Raw genomic sequence first — 15,083 nt, forward strand, 5'->3', positions numbered from 1 at the left:
TTTCTAGCTGGCTTTCTTGGATGCATAATCGGTAGGTTCCTGTTATAACCTATATTTAGCCCCAGTTAGCAGTTAGTGATACATCTGTTTAGGGCATTAATTCCAGGCCACAGGAAGCTGCCGGCCACTGGCCTCTGGTGAGTAGGCCCGGGGCTGTGGCCCAGGCTAAAGGGAAAACTCAGACCTGTAAGCAGGCTTCCTCTTGGGAAAGATAGAACTTGCATCTTGCTTGCTTTCTCAACTTTTTATTGTAAAAAGAGTACAACCTAGAGAAGGTGAAAGAATGACACAAGGAACACTCAGGTGCCCACCAACCAGAATCCAAACATTTGGCCATGTCAAAGTAAGTTGCAGACATTGTGACAATTCACTCCAATATCTCAAGATGCATCTCCTGAAAAAGAAAAAAAAGAACATTCTTGACTATAACCACCATTATCGTGCCTAAGGAAATACAAGATCCGTGTTAAAATTTCTCCAGTTGTCCCTACAGTACTTCTCACAGTGGATTAAAAAAAATAATCAGGATCCAGCACCACAGTTCCTGCCTTGCATTGAATCTCACTTTGACAGAAAGGTCCCAGTGCATCTGAAACATGGGTGGAAGTACCTCTGAGTCCCTGAATGTTATATGTTCTGGTGTCCCGGGAGGACCATTGTGTTACCTGCCTGCCTTTGCCTGATCCCCCAAGACCTACTGGGGCCTTGCCCTCTTCTTGCTCAGGGAGATTCACAAAGTAGATAGGGAAAGGCTTGCTGGGCCTGGATACTGATGTGGAACGCAGGGGTGGAAGGGGCCTGTATGAGCCTTCATCCCATTGGAAGCCCGACTGGGGACTCCCTGAGCTTCCACCCTGAATCGCCAGCCGCACATGCTGGGCCCTGTGCCAGACCCTGGGGGAGGTGCTCGAAGCTGCTGCCCAAGTCAGGGCTGGCTGCCCACGGCCTGCTTAGTGAGACCCAACATGCCCTGGCGTTGCTAGATCGTGGACGCTCCGCAAACACCGAGCATGCATGAGCAGGTTTTCGGGAAGTCGGTGTCCCCACAGATACGTGGGACGTGGTCTTTTGTTCCTTGGCTCTGATGCTTCCGGTGTGGTTGGGGTGGGGCAGGAGAAGCTCTTTGTCTTGCAAGCTGGAGAACCCTGGTTGCTGGAGAAGCCTCAAATCAGTAGTTCCGAAATCAAGTTGTGAGAGGGGAAATGAGCTTTAAAAAAAAATTTTTTTTAAACCCACAGAAAAGTTGAAAGAAGGGTTTAAAGAACACCTGCATGCCTTTGGTTACCAATTGCTAACATCTTAACATCTCTCTCTCTCTCTCTCTACCTCTCTCTTTCAATACAACACTTTTTTTTTTTTTTTTTTGCCAACTGGGCCAAAAGAAAGCTGCAGGCATTGTGACCTCACCCTCAGACACTCCAGCGTTCAGCTTTCCAAAAAAGGCATTCTCCCAAGAGCTTGCCATTGTCCATCTGAAAAAAAAAACAAAAAAAACAAAAACTCCATAAGACAAAACCTCATCTCGTATGCAGTTCCCATCCGCAAATTTCCCCAGTTGTTCCCCCGAAGGTCCTTTGGGCTGATCTTGGACTCCAGCAGGCCGCACGCAAGGCTCACATGTTGTCTTGGCCGTGACGTGTCCCTGGAATCCCCCGGCCGTCGGGGCTGCTTGTGATCCCTCTGCCACCTCCGGCCGGTGATGTGCAAAGCACCAGCGGTCTGGATTCTGGATGCGCTTCTCGGTTTCCTGGTCACTGGGCTCAGGCCACACGTTTCCGATACAAGCGCTGCGCGGGGGCAGGAGGCCCGGGCACCGCCGGGGGTTCGGAGGCATAGGATGCGTGGCCTGCAGTGCCAAGCCCGTCCGCCGGCCCCTCCATTGTCAACAGGCGCTTCCTCTTGATGACAAATAAGCTATGGGGTGACTCTTCCGGCTATGTGAATATTCTGTTCGATGAAAGAACTTTTTTTTTTTTAAGATTTTATTTATTTGAGGAGGGAGAGAGAGCACACACAGGGGGAGGGGCAGAGACAGAGGAAGAAGCAGACTTCCCACCCAGCAGGGAGCCCCACTCGGGGCTCGATCCCAGGACTCTGGGATCATGACCTGAGCCCAAGGCAGACCCTCAGCTGACTGAGTCACCCAGGCGGCCCCTGAAAGGACTTCTGAAAGCAAATCTGAGCGTGGGACTCCCTGTTTAAATCATTTCAGCTCTTTCCCTATTGCAACTTCGAAACATATCTCAGGTCGGCCTGCTTCCCACCCCCTGCCCCATGTCCACCCTAGACCAGGCCACTGCCACCTGGCATCAGAGTGATCACAGGAGACTCCTGACTGTGTTCCCTCTGCACCTCCACCCCCTCAGTCCATTTTCAGCATGTCAGTCAGTCCCAGTAACTCATGGTTGAGTTACCCACGGGTCAGTCGGACGTTCCTCTGCAAACCTGCGCACCTCCCGCCCACTCTGAGCAAGAGTCAGAATCCTCCCAGGTGCTTGAAAAGCTTCATTTGACCTGCTTTGCCCTGCCCTGCCCTCTGACCTCATCTCCTACTCTGTGCCCCTCTGCCACCCCATAGATGATGCTCTTCTGTGAGCACATGAGCACCTTCCGAGGTCCCGGGAGCTGCTTGAACATTCGTCCATACGTCGCATGGATGTTAGAGAGCTCTCTCCTACTTCAAGTGTGCTCAAAGGTCACTTTCCCTGGCTAAGCCATGTAAAATGACAGTCCCCTCCCCGAGCCGCCCTGGCCTCCTTTCCTGTTTATTTTCCTCCGTAGCACTTATAACCATGACATATGGAGTTTTTCTTATTTGTCTCTCCCCATCTAGAATGTGAACTCCCCCAAAGCTGGGGCTGATGTGTTTGGTTTGCTGCTCTAGCTGTGTTCCCCCCACCCCCTGCCTCTAGTTCCCCAAATAGCTGCTCTCAGAGCCCTGGGGGGGATCCTTTCAAGAGGCCACGAAGTCAAAACCATTTTTATAGTGATAGAGAGATGTTGCTTGCCTTCCCCACTGTCATCCTCGGGCGACGTGTCCAGTGGGGTGTCCCAGGGCCTGGGGTAGTAATATGGCAGCAAACTGAGCGAGGAGCAGCTATGAGACTGCAGCTCTCTTCCATCAGCTACACATTGTTTGCAACGATGTAAAGCCCATGCCACTCTTTCTCACTCCATTTTTTCGGAAAATATTTTGTAAAAAGTATGCTATTTAGGCTAACGTGTAAATATATTGTTATTTCTAAATGAGTCAATAAATATTTAGAATATGTCTGTTTTGATTTCTTATGTAGGAAATAATGAATATCTGTAAAAAACAAAGCTGTAGGGTCCTCCAAATACTTTAAGGCTAAAAAAGGGTGTCCTGAGGTCAACAACTTTGAGAACCACTGGCTTAAAAATCCCCTCAGTAGAGAGACACTGAATGAATGTACATGTCCATTTAACCTGAGAGATGTGGCCTTGGTGGTCTGGCCTCAGTGAGCTTGCTGGGCCTCCCCCTGTTCCACCATCCACCTGTGCTTGGCTCCAGCTATGCTGACCTGCTGCCCCCCTGGTACCTTCATGGGCATCCGAAACTGCTCGTCTACTTCAGAAATCTTTGCTCGTCTATTCCATGCATTAAATGGACTCAGTTCAAGCATCACCTTCTCCAGATACCACCTCAGATTTCACAGGTCTTGCCTGTGATTTAGCATCTCCTCCTCTCTGGCCCCTCTGCACACTCTACCCCAGTGTTTTCCTAACTGCTGCATTTGTTGGTGTGCAATTGTGTCTTACTAGACTGAGTTCCTTGAGGGCAGGACCTACATCTTATCTTTTTATGCCCAGGCTTGACACATAATAGGTATTTAATAAATATATGTGGAATCAGTGAAGGCTACCTTGGAATTCAAAATAGGGACTCCTTTCTCTCTGAATTATCCTTGGAGCAAAGTGCCTCTAAAAGGGGAAATGGTTTCTGGCATCTAATTTGAAAATGTTGGTGTTTGAACAGTACTATATCTTTACTGGGGAAGGAGGAAGAGCATTTATTGAACACCAGAAATTTTTGCGTGACACCCTGCTTCGGGACCCTGCGGTTCATCACGCCACTGTGGACCAGCTTGGGCCCTGACTGTTTTTCATATGGTTTCCGTGGGGAGAGTGTGGTCTGGGAGCTAAGCCACCAAGTACTTGTGTACTGGGCAGCCCCAGTGGCTCAGCCGTTTAGCACCGCCTTCAGCCCAGGGTGTGATCCTGGAGTCCCGGGATCGAGTCCCACATCGGGCTCCCTGCGTGGATCCTGCTTCTCCCTCTGCCTGTGTCTCTACCTCTCTCTGTGTGTCTCTCAAGAACAAATAAATAAAATCTATATATATATAAAAAAATACCTGTGAACTTGTGGAACTAACACATTTGCACAGTACATTGCAGACTTTGAAGCTGTTGAGGTCAAGGATGGTATGTGTGTTGCTGGGTCCTGCCATGGTGCCCTGCATGCAGTAAGTAATAAACACCTGGCATTATTTGTTCAATGAGCATAACTAATACGATAAATATCAGTTCTGGTGAGGGCTTCCCATTGTTGACTTCATAGGTGATCAGAAGTGAAGAGAGACCTCTGTAGCTGGGGTGATCCAGAAAGGCTTCCCCGGGGAGGAGGGCTCTGAGCTGAGTTTTGGGGGATGGGTATTAGACCCTACATCTTTACTATTTCCAAAGAACAGTCGGTGTCCTATCTACTGTTGCTATAGGACAGTGTGGCAGGTGTGCACCTTGGAGGCTGGGTGGGAAGGGCACCTCTGTCCCCTCTAGGGCTTTTACTCATACTGAAGTGTGACATTCTGGACCAGGTAGGACAGCAACCTGGGGAGGGGACTTTGGGCCACCTTCTGCTGATGGCTGGGATTCTAGGTGGGGCTGTCCTTGTAATGAGTTTCCATGGACTTCCAGAGCAGCGAAAGGATTCTAGGGCTTGTAGCCAACCCCTTCCCTTTTGGAGCAGGGAAATTGAGTCCCAGAGAGGGGGAGGGGCTTGCCCAAGGTCATGTGGGAGTTAGTGACAGACTGGGATTAAAGTCCCCTCCCCCTTCCAATTCTGATACTGCTCCTTTTCCCTTTTGTCTTTTGACCGGTTTGGAGTCACGCGTCCTTGGAGTGGAGGCAATTTCTGTTCTGTAAGACCCCACACACGCAGGCACTAATGCTTGTGATCTGATTGCCTCCTCTCCCTTCCAACTCTAGTTCAGGGATAAAGGGAGAAAGAATGAACCAAGGGATATATATATATATATATATATATATATATAAGATTTATTTATTTATTTATTTATTTATTTATTTATTTATTTATTCATTCATTCATGAGAAACACACACAGAGAGAGAGAGAGGCAGAGACACAGGCAGAGGGAGAAGCAGGCTCCATGCAAGGAGCCCAACGTGGGACTCAATCCCGGGTCTCCAGGACCACACCCCGGGCTGCAGGCGGTGCTAAACCACTGCGAAGGGCCACATATATATAAAAAGCACTTTGATTCATTTTTTCTTAGATATAAAACTACATCTAATGTTAAAAATAAGAAACATGAAACAGTGTAGAGACAACCCTTAATTTACATATGGTCAACTCAGCTGGATGACCGTTGGGCAGTGGTCGCCTGGCCAGGGGGCCTCAGCACCTCTGTACTGATGCTGGAGGGTCCTTCGTCTCTTCCTTACCCCTCCCGCTGCCCTCCCCTGCCTGAGCTCTCCCATCCATGCAGCTGCCTCCTTTACCAGGGCTTCTCCTTTCAGCAGCCCCGAGGGTCATGGAGAAGTGAGGTCACATGAGACCCTCGTCCTACCCCTATCCCCCAACCCTGGTCCTGGAGTTCCTCTCACCTCCACTTTGGGTTCTGGGGGATGACTACCACACTGTTTCTGGGAAAAGCCCCAGGCCAGCAGAAGAATCGGGGATGTCTGGCCCAGTAGCTGGGGGACACGTGTATGCTCTAAAAGACTGCTGGGACCTGAACTGGAGGCTGTTGTCTAGGACAGAGCACACTTGTCACCCCTGTGAGCCTGTGTCTCCTTTTAAAAGGTCTGAGAGGTGGGGAGGCCTCAGCCAGCACTCCTGCCAGCAGCCCACAGCCCTGAGCCGGAGAGCCTTTGCTCACTGGATGCTGTCTGCTGCAGGGGGGGAAGGCACTCCTGGCCAGAGGGAGAGGGTGACCAGTGGTGGTTTGGCACAGGATGTACTCCTGAGTGGACACTCCAGCAGGAAGGACCCCCTCAACCCCACACTGTAGAGCTCTTCCTCCTGAGGGGCCCCAAACCCATATCCCAGTCTCTATTCCCCATTTCTGGCTTCTCAGCTAGCGCTCTACCCTAGGCCTGTGGGTACTGCCTGCAGTGACCAGAGCTGGGGGACATCCTGTCCCCACTGCCAGGCCCACCCATCCAGGATGCATTCCAGGGATCAGTGGCTCCTGTGCCAATTGGGCTCTGTTAATGAGTCCACCTGGCCAAAGCCCACCTGGGGCTGAGATCTGGGAAGATCATCACCCAGATGCTGCGGGAATATAGCCCTGGGAGGCGGCTTCTGACTCTCTTGGTTCTGTGAGGGGGTAGGGGAAGTGAGAGGTCTGGAGAGGGTGGGAAAAGAAAACCAGAGATGAGGAGTGTGTTGGGGGGAGGTGATTTGCTCTCGACTTTCTTTTTTTTTTTTTATTTATTTTTAATTTTTATTTATTTATGATAGTCACAGAGAGAAAGAGAGAGACACAGAGACATAGGCAGAGGGAGAAGCAGGCTCCATGCACTGGGAGCCTGATGTGGGATTCGATCCTGGGTCTCCAGGATTGCTCTCTGGGCCAAAGGCAGGCGCCAAACCGCTGCGCCACCCAGGGATCCCTGCTTTTGACTTTCCTTTTTCCCTTTGCTCTTTCCCTTGTTTCCAGACTAAACACAGGGCACTCTGATCTGTAGGCCTTGTACGCTCCATTCTAGAATGTTATCACCAGAGTTTCTTCTTTGGGCTTATGGGCATCTGAAGCAATATCATTTCTCAGATTCATTCTTCCAGCAGGTTTACTGGGCCAGTGGTCCCTGCACTCGTGGAGGATCCGGTGGTGGGAAGTCAAACTACCTTGTATCCTTCAAGGCTCGGCTCCATTGGGCCTTCTCTGATTTCCCAGGAGGAAGTAATTGCTCTGCCTCTTGTCTCAGAATATCCTTACGGGTTATCTGTTTTACCACTTCCACCTGTCTGCCCCCAAACTTTTTCTAAGGAGAGTCCCAGCTGGGTCAGCTCTTCCCCACAGTGTTTGGTACATGTGGGGAGTTCTTGATTAGAAATTCCACGCTCTGCCCTGGCCAGGTCAAATAGCTGGGCCTGCCAAACCTCCCAGCTTAGCCTGGAATGTGCTGTGTGCATGTAGGAGTCTTCGAAATCAAGAAGACTCTTGCCTATCTGTTGCTGACAGGAGGGGAAGCAAAACAGACCACTGTATCCACCTTGTTTCCAAAGGCCATGTTTTCCACCCCTGGACCTAGCTGGGGTCCCTCCAGTCTTCTAGAGGCCTTTATCCATTTCTGCCCAAAAAGCTCAAAGGGCCTGGGAAGCACTGTTCATAGAGCTGTCCTAATAAAGAAGGAATAAACCTTACTCATGGACAGGAAGTCCTGATAAAGATGTCATTCCTCCCCAAAGGGATCTATAGGTTCAACGTGATCCAGTGGAACCTCAGCAGGTTTTTTTTTTTTTTTTTCTTGGAATTTGATAAGATGATTCCAAAATGCTACAGAAGAATCAAGGTCCAAGGATATCTAGCCACTTCAAAAGAAGACGGGAAGGGACTTAGCCTTCTAGATGCCCGGATGTATCAGAAAGCTGTAGTTGCTATCATCAGGGGGCGTTGTTTGCAGATAGACTGACGGAGGGTAGGGATAAGGAGCCACAAACAGACCTACGCATATGTGGGACCTTAGCGTGTGACCTCACCACATCAGTGGGGGCAGAACTGGCTAGTCAGTGGTGCTTATTACATTATACGTGAAAGTGAGCTGTGTCAGAGAGTATCATGGACCAAGGTCTGCAATTAACCCAGTGCTCCGCACTTGATGTCTAGATTTTGTTAAAAGAGAGAAGTCCTATTCACGGTCAAGGCAGAGTTGATAACAAAGTACCAGTGACAAAGGCCAGAGAGACTGGCTCCTTTGCCGGCAGCAGGAGACAGCAGCTGTTGCTTTCCCAAGGGGCTGGCTTTGATTTGGGGTTGGGAGGAGCCCCATTCCTTAAGCATGGGCTGGCTGGGGCAGGGCAGTGGCCCCTGGCTCCGGGACCCGGGAGCTCAGAACTGCCCAGTGGTCCTGGAGGTGGGTCTGGCACTCTCCTGGAGGAGACATCCATTCGGGTTGAGAGCACTCCCAGGGACTTCTGGATCTGGCCTGTCCTGCTTTCCCGAGGGGCAAGAGGAGGGGGACAACATGAGGTGAGCTTTTTTTTTTTTTTTTAAAGATTTTTGAAATTTATTCATGAGAGACACAGAGAGAGAGGCAGAGACATAGGCAGGGGGAGAAGCAGGCTCCATGCAGGGAGCCCGATGCAGGACTTGATCTTGGACTCTGGGATCATGTCCCAGAGCCAAAGGCAAACGCTCAACCGTTGAGCCACCCAGGTGCCCCGAAATGAGCTTTTCGGAGCAACTGGGCGGAGAGACTGTTTTCTGCTGAATGAGGTCAGTGAATATGAATTGAACTCGCTCTAGCTTGTGGCCGGATGATTAGGGCACATGCTTTTTAAATAAGGATGGTCTCTGTGGCTTCAGAAAAGAGCATTGTGGAGAGTGGTGAGGGACAGCCTTCAATGGGGGATACTCTAGAGCTGTGCTGTCCAATGTGGTGGCTGCTAGCTACCTGTGGTGAAATTTAAATTAGTCACAATGAAATAAAATTTAAAATTTAGTTCCTTAGGCACACAAGTCACATTTCAAGAGCCAGAACATAGTAGGTGGCTAGTATGTGCCTAAAAGGGTGAAAACGGGTCTTGCAGGTCTGCTGTGAGACTTGTCCCAGCTGAGGATGAGCCAGCAGATGGTGACTGGATGCTTCCCGAAGGAGGAGACACAGGTGCTGGAATGCCTCCCAGTGCCTCCCACTTCCCAGCATCTGTGTGAAGCTGGGCCTCTCCCTGCAGAGGGGAAAGCTGGTTCCAAGCTGCAGGGCTCAGCGAGAACCTTCAGGTTGGTTTATGCTGGGCCCCAGGGCTCCTGCGTGCCCTATTGGAGATGCCACAGGGCTTGCGAAGCCTGGTGCTTTGGGCCTTGTCTGGGGGCTGCCAGCAGCATCCCCTCTTTGGCCCCAGATGGTCATGACTGTGCCCAGCCTCCTCGAAGCCCCCCACCTCCCTGCCCCCAGCCCTGTCTTGCTGAAGCTGTCCGGCACCATTTGCTTCTGGCTGGGGCTGGAGTGGTCACCACCAGCCTTGGGGAAAGGCTATAATTAGCAGAGAGGACTGGTTGGGATTGATTACATGCTGGCACTGACAGTTTATTTTATACTCGAATGCAAACACAAATTGATAGTGTCGGAGATGCAAATATCATTGGAAATCTTGAAGTTCCTGGGAGGGATACGGCTGCCTCTCTCCAGGCCCACTGCCCCTTGAGCACTTGAATGAGGAGCCCAGAGCGGCCCAGGCTGTGTGGGAGCCCCCCTTGGGGGTTGTCTGCCCGGCCCGGAGCCCCCCTGGCTGGACCAGGAGAAGTGGGTGTGTGATGGCTCAGCACACAGTGCTGGGGGACTTGGGAGGCTTGGCTTTGGGTTTGCCACAGTTTTTCCTATGGCTTCAGTGGTCTGGAAATGTTGCAAGGCTGACTAGCAAGGAAAATGCGACGCTTTGCTACAGGAGGGAGAGCACACCAAAGGAAGTTTTATTTCCTGCCGCCAAAGCCATTCTGGAGTGGGCCCCGGGTCTCTAGGGAACTTGTAAAAATAGAAGAAGCCGCTGACTGCCTTTCTGGAGAGGGCTGGGGTCAGTTCTGCCCTGGTGTTTTGGAGATGGTTTCTAAAGCAGGCCACCTGAACCCAGAAGCAAAGCCTCAGGCGGGAGTGAGGGAGGGGCACAGGCTGGGGGCCCTCCAGCCCAGAAGACCTTTTTTTTTTTTTTTTTTTTTTTCATTTAAACCAGAAACAAAAAAGTCTCAGAAGTATATGGAATCAATTCTGAAAGTACTAAGATGTTGTCTTGTTGGGTCAGCGAGAGCAGAACTACATTTTTCATCGAGACAGAGGATAAAACCCCACCTCTGTCACCCTCAAGGACACCGTGTCCTTGCATATTTAATTCAGTACCTGCGTGAGCTCTCAAGACTTCTGTCCATCTGTGCGTCTGTCCGTGTGGGGTCTTTTTTAAACCGTGATCTTCAGCTTTGGGGCTCTGCGGCTGGTTCCAGGTTGGGGTTGAGGGCTTCCGAAGAAGTCCAGTGATTCTGAAGAGGGAGGCTGGGCTTTCTTACAGCTGCTTGCTCCTGATCTCTGAGGACCCCCAGGGCATAGTCCGGCCTTGAACAACGATTTCACTTTGTTCTGGGTTTGGGAATGTGAACTGACCTGATGGCCTCTGACTGATCTTGCTCTGGCAAAGGTAGATTTTACCTCCTATGATCACCATTTTCATGTATGAAGTTTCCAGTGTGTGTGTGTGTGTGTGTGTGTGTGTGTGTGTGTGTGTGTTGCCTTAGAAATTTAAACATTCACCCAGTGGGTAATTTGATGACATCATTTCCCTCACAGTTTTCCTGATATGGTCAACCTGGTGACTTTCGCATCTCCTGGCCCGCGTATTGGAAAGGCATCCCTTTCAGACTAGGGGGAGTGTGTCTCAGTAACCCCAGATTATCTTTTTGAACCAAAGGGAACGGCATTTAGCTATGAAATGCAGCAGAGGCCCGGACCTGGTCCCGGGGAGACAGCTTCCTGGCAATCCTCTGTTTTTTTTATTTTTATTTTTATTTTTTTTATTTTTTTTATTTATTTATGATAGTCACAGAGAGAGAGAGAGAGAGAGGCAGAGACACAGGCAGAGGGAGAAGCAGGCTCCATGCACCGGGAGCCCGACGTGGGATTCGATCCAGGGTCTCCAGGATCGCGCCCTGGGCCAAAGGCAGGCGCCAAACTGCTGCGCCACCCAGGGATCCCATGGCAATCCTCTGTTATCCGGTGTTTCTGGATTGTTCTGTTTGACTTTTGGCATCCCGGCCACTTGCTTGTCAGAGCTTCAGAGACAGCAGGCACCTCGTTTACCCAGGAGAGTCTTAGTACTCTTTAGAAGGAAGTCAAGGGGATCTATTTTGAGGGCACGTTGGAGCCAATTTAAGGCTAGTAGGTAACTGGAGAGGCGGCCTCCTTGGTGTTCTGGCTGTCGACGTTAGGGTTGCTATGTTTGTGGCCTGCCTCACCAACATCCTGTCTGTATTACCCCTCACTTCCTTTGCTCGGACCTTAGCTGGCCACCCGGCGGTTCTGGTTTCTCTCCCACACCACCTTCTCCTTGGTGGGGAAGTCCAGCATAGCGATTTGTCTTTGCCCTCAGGAATGTGTGGCCCGGAAAGTCAGAATCCTTGGACAGGCAGGAGACGGGTAGACAGCGTCAGACGCAAACCCAAGGGGGTTGAATGGGAAGTCCGGCTCACATCCCTTCAATACACGTTGATTGTAAGCACTGATTGTACTTCCTAAATGACTGGACTGCAATGGGTGCTGGGGCTGCCCAAAGCAATCGGAAAATCCCTCCTGACATGGAGCGTATAGTCTCTGTGGGGAAGACAAAAAATGAAAAAGTAAAGGAAAAAAGGTTGCATGTTAAATACTGGTAAGTGCAAAGGATAAAAACAGGACAGGGAATGGGACTGAGAGTTTCAGGGGGAAGGATTTTCTACTTTTAGATAAGATGACCCGGAAAGGTCTCACAAAGCAGCTGGCAATTAAGCAGAGACAAGACGGAGGTGAAGGAATGAGCCCTGTGGATGTCAGGAGGAACATTCTAGGGAGCGAGAACAGCATGTGCAAAGGCCCTGGGGTGGCACACTTAGTGTGTTCCACCAGCAGTAGGAAGCCCAGTGCTGCTAAAGCCAAGTGAGGAAGGGGAAGGAAATAAGAGGTGAACTCAGGTTGTGTGGGCCTATCATCTGTGATTAGGGTTGTGGCTTTTATGCTCGGTACACAGAGAACCAGCCTGATCTGATTAGGGATTGCCTGGTCGCTCTGGTGTGGAGAATGAGCCAAATGGGGCCAATCAGGGCACTATCCGAGGGCAGCAGTGTAGCCCCAGGCTTGTCTGAGGCTTGGGTGTAGTGTCAACTGATAAAACTCCCTGGAAATTTAGTACGAGAGTTTTAGACTGAGAGAAAAGAGGGGCCCTCCTAGGGCTTTGCGGCCTGGTTTTTCCCGATGGAGTGCTACAACAGTCATGTTTCTACTGTTGGGAAAGTTGATTAACAAGGAATTCAACTTAAAAATCCCCTCAAAATCCCTCCTGCTCCAACCTCTCCACCCTCCCAATGGTCCTCCTGCAAATACATGCCATGCGTATGGACGCTGTGCACAGTGCCCGTCTCTCTGAGCAGCTCTGAAATGTCCTTGGGGTGACCTGCCTGTGCAGTAGGCATCACAGTGGCCCCAAGCTTTGGGATTTATAGCGTTTCCACTTTCCTTATCTCACAAATGCCTTGCCAAAACCTGGGGTGTGAGCAGGGCAGAAACAAGCATCTTCATACCATTTTTCAGATGACAATGTAGACCTGTGTCCAACACCTGTCTGAGGCCCATGGTTAGCAAGTGGCGGAGCTGGGACTCACACCCAGGTCCTCTGAGACCCTCCAACCAGTGGCATTTCCCCTGACTCACCAGTAGTGTCCTCTAAAGGGGCATTTCCAAATAGGGTCTGTGCCAGTTTTCTAGGGCTGCCCTAACGAAGTGCCACAGATGCTGTGGCTTCAACCACAGAGATTTACTTCTTCATGACTCTGGGGACTAGAAGTCCAGGATTAAGGTTTGGCAGAGTTGGTTTCTCCTGAGGCTTCTCTCTTCGGTTTGTAGATGGCTTCCTTCTCCCGGTGTCCTCACAGGGTCTTCCCTCTGTGTGTGTCTGTGCCCTAATCTCTTCTTATAAGGACACCAGTCATACTGGATAAAGACCCACCCATATGACCTCATTTTAACTTAATTACCTCTTTAAAGACTCTGTCTCCAAATATAGTCACATTCTGAGGTGCCGGGGGTTAGGGGTGCAGCGTATGAACTTTGGGGGAGTACAGTTCAGCCTAGAGCAGGTTCCCTCATGTATGATCACCTGGGGGTGAGCCCCCCAAAGGCAGGCACCATAGCTCCCAGATGAACTCTTTGTAGGAAACGCAAGTGACTGCCAGTCCTCCTCTCTCACTCCCTGCTTTCTTGCTGCAGCTGATCGGAGCCCTGGTCCTGTCCGTAGGGATCTACGCAGAGGTGGAACGGCAGAAATATAAAACCCTTGAAAGTGCCTTTCTGGCCCCAGCCATCATCCTCATCCTCCTGGGAGTCATCATGTTCATCGTCTCCTTCATTGGCGTGCTGGCTTCCCTCCGTGACAACCTGTGCCTTCTCCAAGCGGTGAGTTGGCCCCATGTACCAGTAGGCGGGGGGGGGGGGGGGGGGGGGAGGTCCTTGGAGTCCCCAGGAGAGCTGGAGAGACTGGCCCTGGACCCTTAGGCAGCCCAATTTTTTCAGTTCTTGCCTCAAACCAGACTTTCTAGAAGGTTCTCTGGATCAACCTACCTGATTCATGCTGGCCCAGGAGAGATCAAGCCACCTCCACTTTTGGTGCAGAGGCTGATTTGAATACAATCCTTTATATTTAAACCCTGCGTTGGTCTGGATCTCAAGTTGCCAGTGGGAGGGACCACACTCAAATGAGAGCAAACAAACCCAAAAATCACTGGTGGTGAGTCTTTGGCTCATGTAATCAGCAAACCCACACTGGGACCTGGGGTTTAGACGGTGCCCTTGGGCTCTCTCTCTTTTGCCACCTCCCGGCTGGACACTGGGCTTTGTCCTCACGCTGTCTTTGCAGTGGTCCCAGCAGTCTCAAGCCAACAAGGCCTTTTCAGCTCCTGATCCAGGGAATCTTAACTGGCAACCTGTGACCAAGTCCCAGGACTCTGATGGGCCTACTTGGGTCAATTGCCTGGTCTGGGATCAGGAGGTGGGGTCAGCCCCACCTGACCTCCTTTCTGTGAAGTGAGAAATGGCTCCCCAAAGCTGGGGGTACTGGGTAGGCAGATCCATTCACTCTGCACCCACATGTGTGTTTGATCTCACTGTCACCCCTCATGTGGGAAGCTCCTCAAAGCCCTCACAAGCAGAGCATTGGTGCTGCCTGAGGCTGGAAGTTGCTGGCCTTGGTTTGGACAATGCCTGCCCTATGATAAGGGGTAAAGGTGGGGGTATATATCCTTCAAGCCTCAGACATCCCCTCACCCACTCTGGGGGCTCTGGGAAGCCACTTCTGAGGGGTTCTGCAGGCAGACCTGGAGATGCTGGCCCAGCCCGCCCATCAGGCCAGGCCTGCCCACTCTGGGTCAGCTGCAGTGAGGACCAGCTCTCCTCGTGGCGGTGGTGGTGCTGGGAGGGGGGGTTTCCTACCCAGACTCTGCTGAAGACCCCCCGGACACACCTCAGTAACAATCTGGCCTGGACAGCTGAGTCACTCTTCCTGACCACTGACTGGCCCCAGAGATTGGTTTTCCCGGGGAATATCTGTCACATCCTGTGTCCTCACAGGAGGAAAGAGCAAAAGGCCCAGGAGCCAGTAAGAGCTCCAGCAGAGACGATCCTCCTTATCATACTTGACCTCAGAGCAAATGGCGCTTCTCTTGCCCCTCTAGGTGAATCTCTGAATTTTGTTTTTCAGTTTATGTACATCCTTGGGATTTGCCTCATAATTGAGCTCATTGGTGGTGTGGTGGCCTTGATCTTCCGGAACCAGGTGGGCCTCTGGCGCGTGCGACAGCCGCGTGCGTATGCTGAGCACCCACTGTGTGTGCCCTAGGCTGAAAACTAGGGGTGTGCAGAGGGCGGGGTCGA

At 51.1% G+C, this 15,083-nt stretch overlaps 1 protein-coding gene and 1 long non-coding RNA gene across 2 annotated transcripts in view; one reads left to right on the forward strand and one right to left on the reverse strand.

Annotated features, from left to right (window-relative positions):
- The window catches only part of TSPAN15 (tetraspanin 15), a 50,444-nt gene that overhangs the window by 14,735 nt on the left and 20,626 nt on the right, over positions 1-15,083 (forward strand). Inside the window, exons 2-3 of the mRNA XM_077894807.1 lie at positions 13,425-13,610; positions 14,911-14,985. Coding sequence (XP_077750933.1) covers positions 13,425-13,610; positions 14,911-14,985 — 261 coding nt within the window. The remainder of the gene's footprint in view (positions 1-13,424; positions 13,611-14,910; positions 14,986-15,083) is intronic.
- Positions 230-1,925, reverse strand: LOC144312297 (uncharacterized). Its single transcript, XR_013377787.1, has 3 exons — positions 1,618-1,925; positions 1,408-1,472; positions 230-394 (listed from the first exon to the last, which is right to left on the reverse strand). It is a non-coding gene; the product is annotated as an uncharacterized LOC144312297 (long non-coding RNA).

The sequence above is a fragment of the Canis aureus genome, chromosome 4 (genome assembly GCF_053574225.1).
Source record: "Canis aureus isolate CA01 chromosome 4, VMU_Caureus_v.1.0, whole genome shotgun sequence".
Classification (NCBI taxonomy): Eukaryota; Metazoa; Chordata; class Mammalia; order Carnivora; family Canidae; genus Canis; species Canis aureus.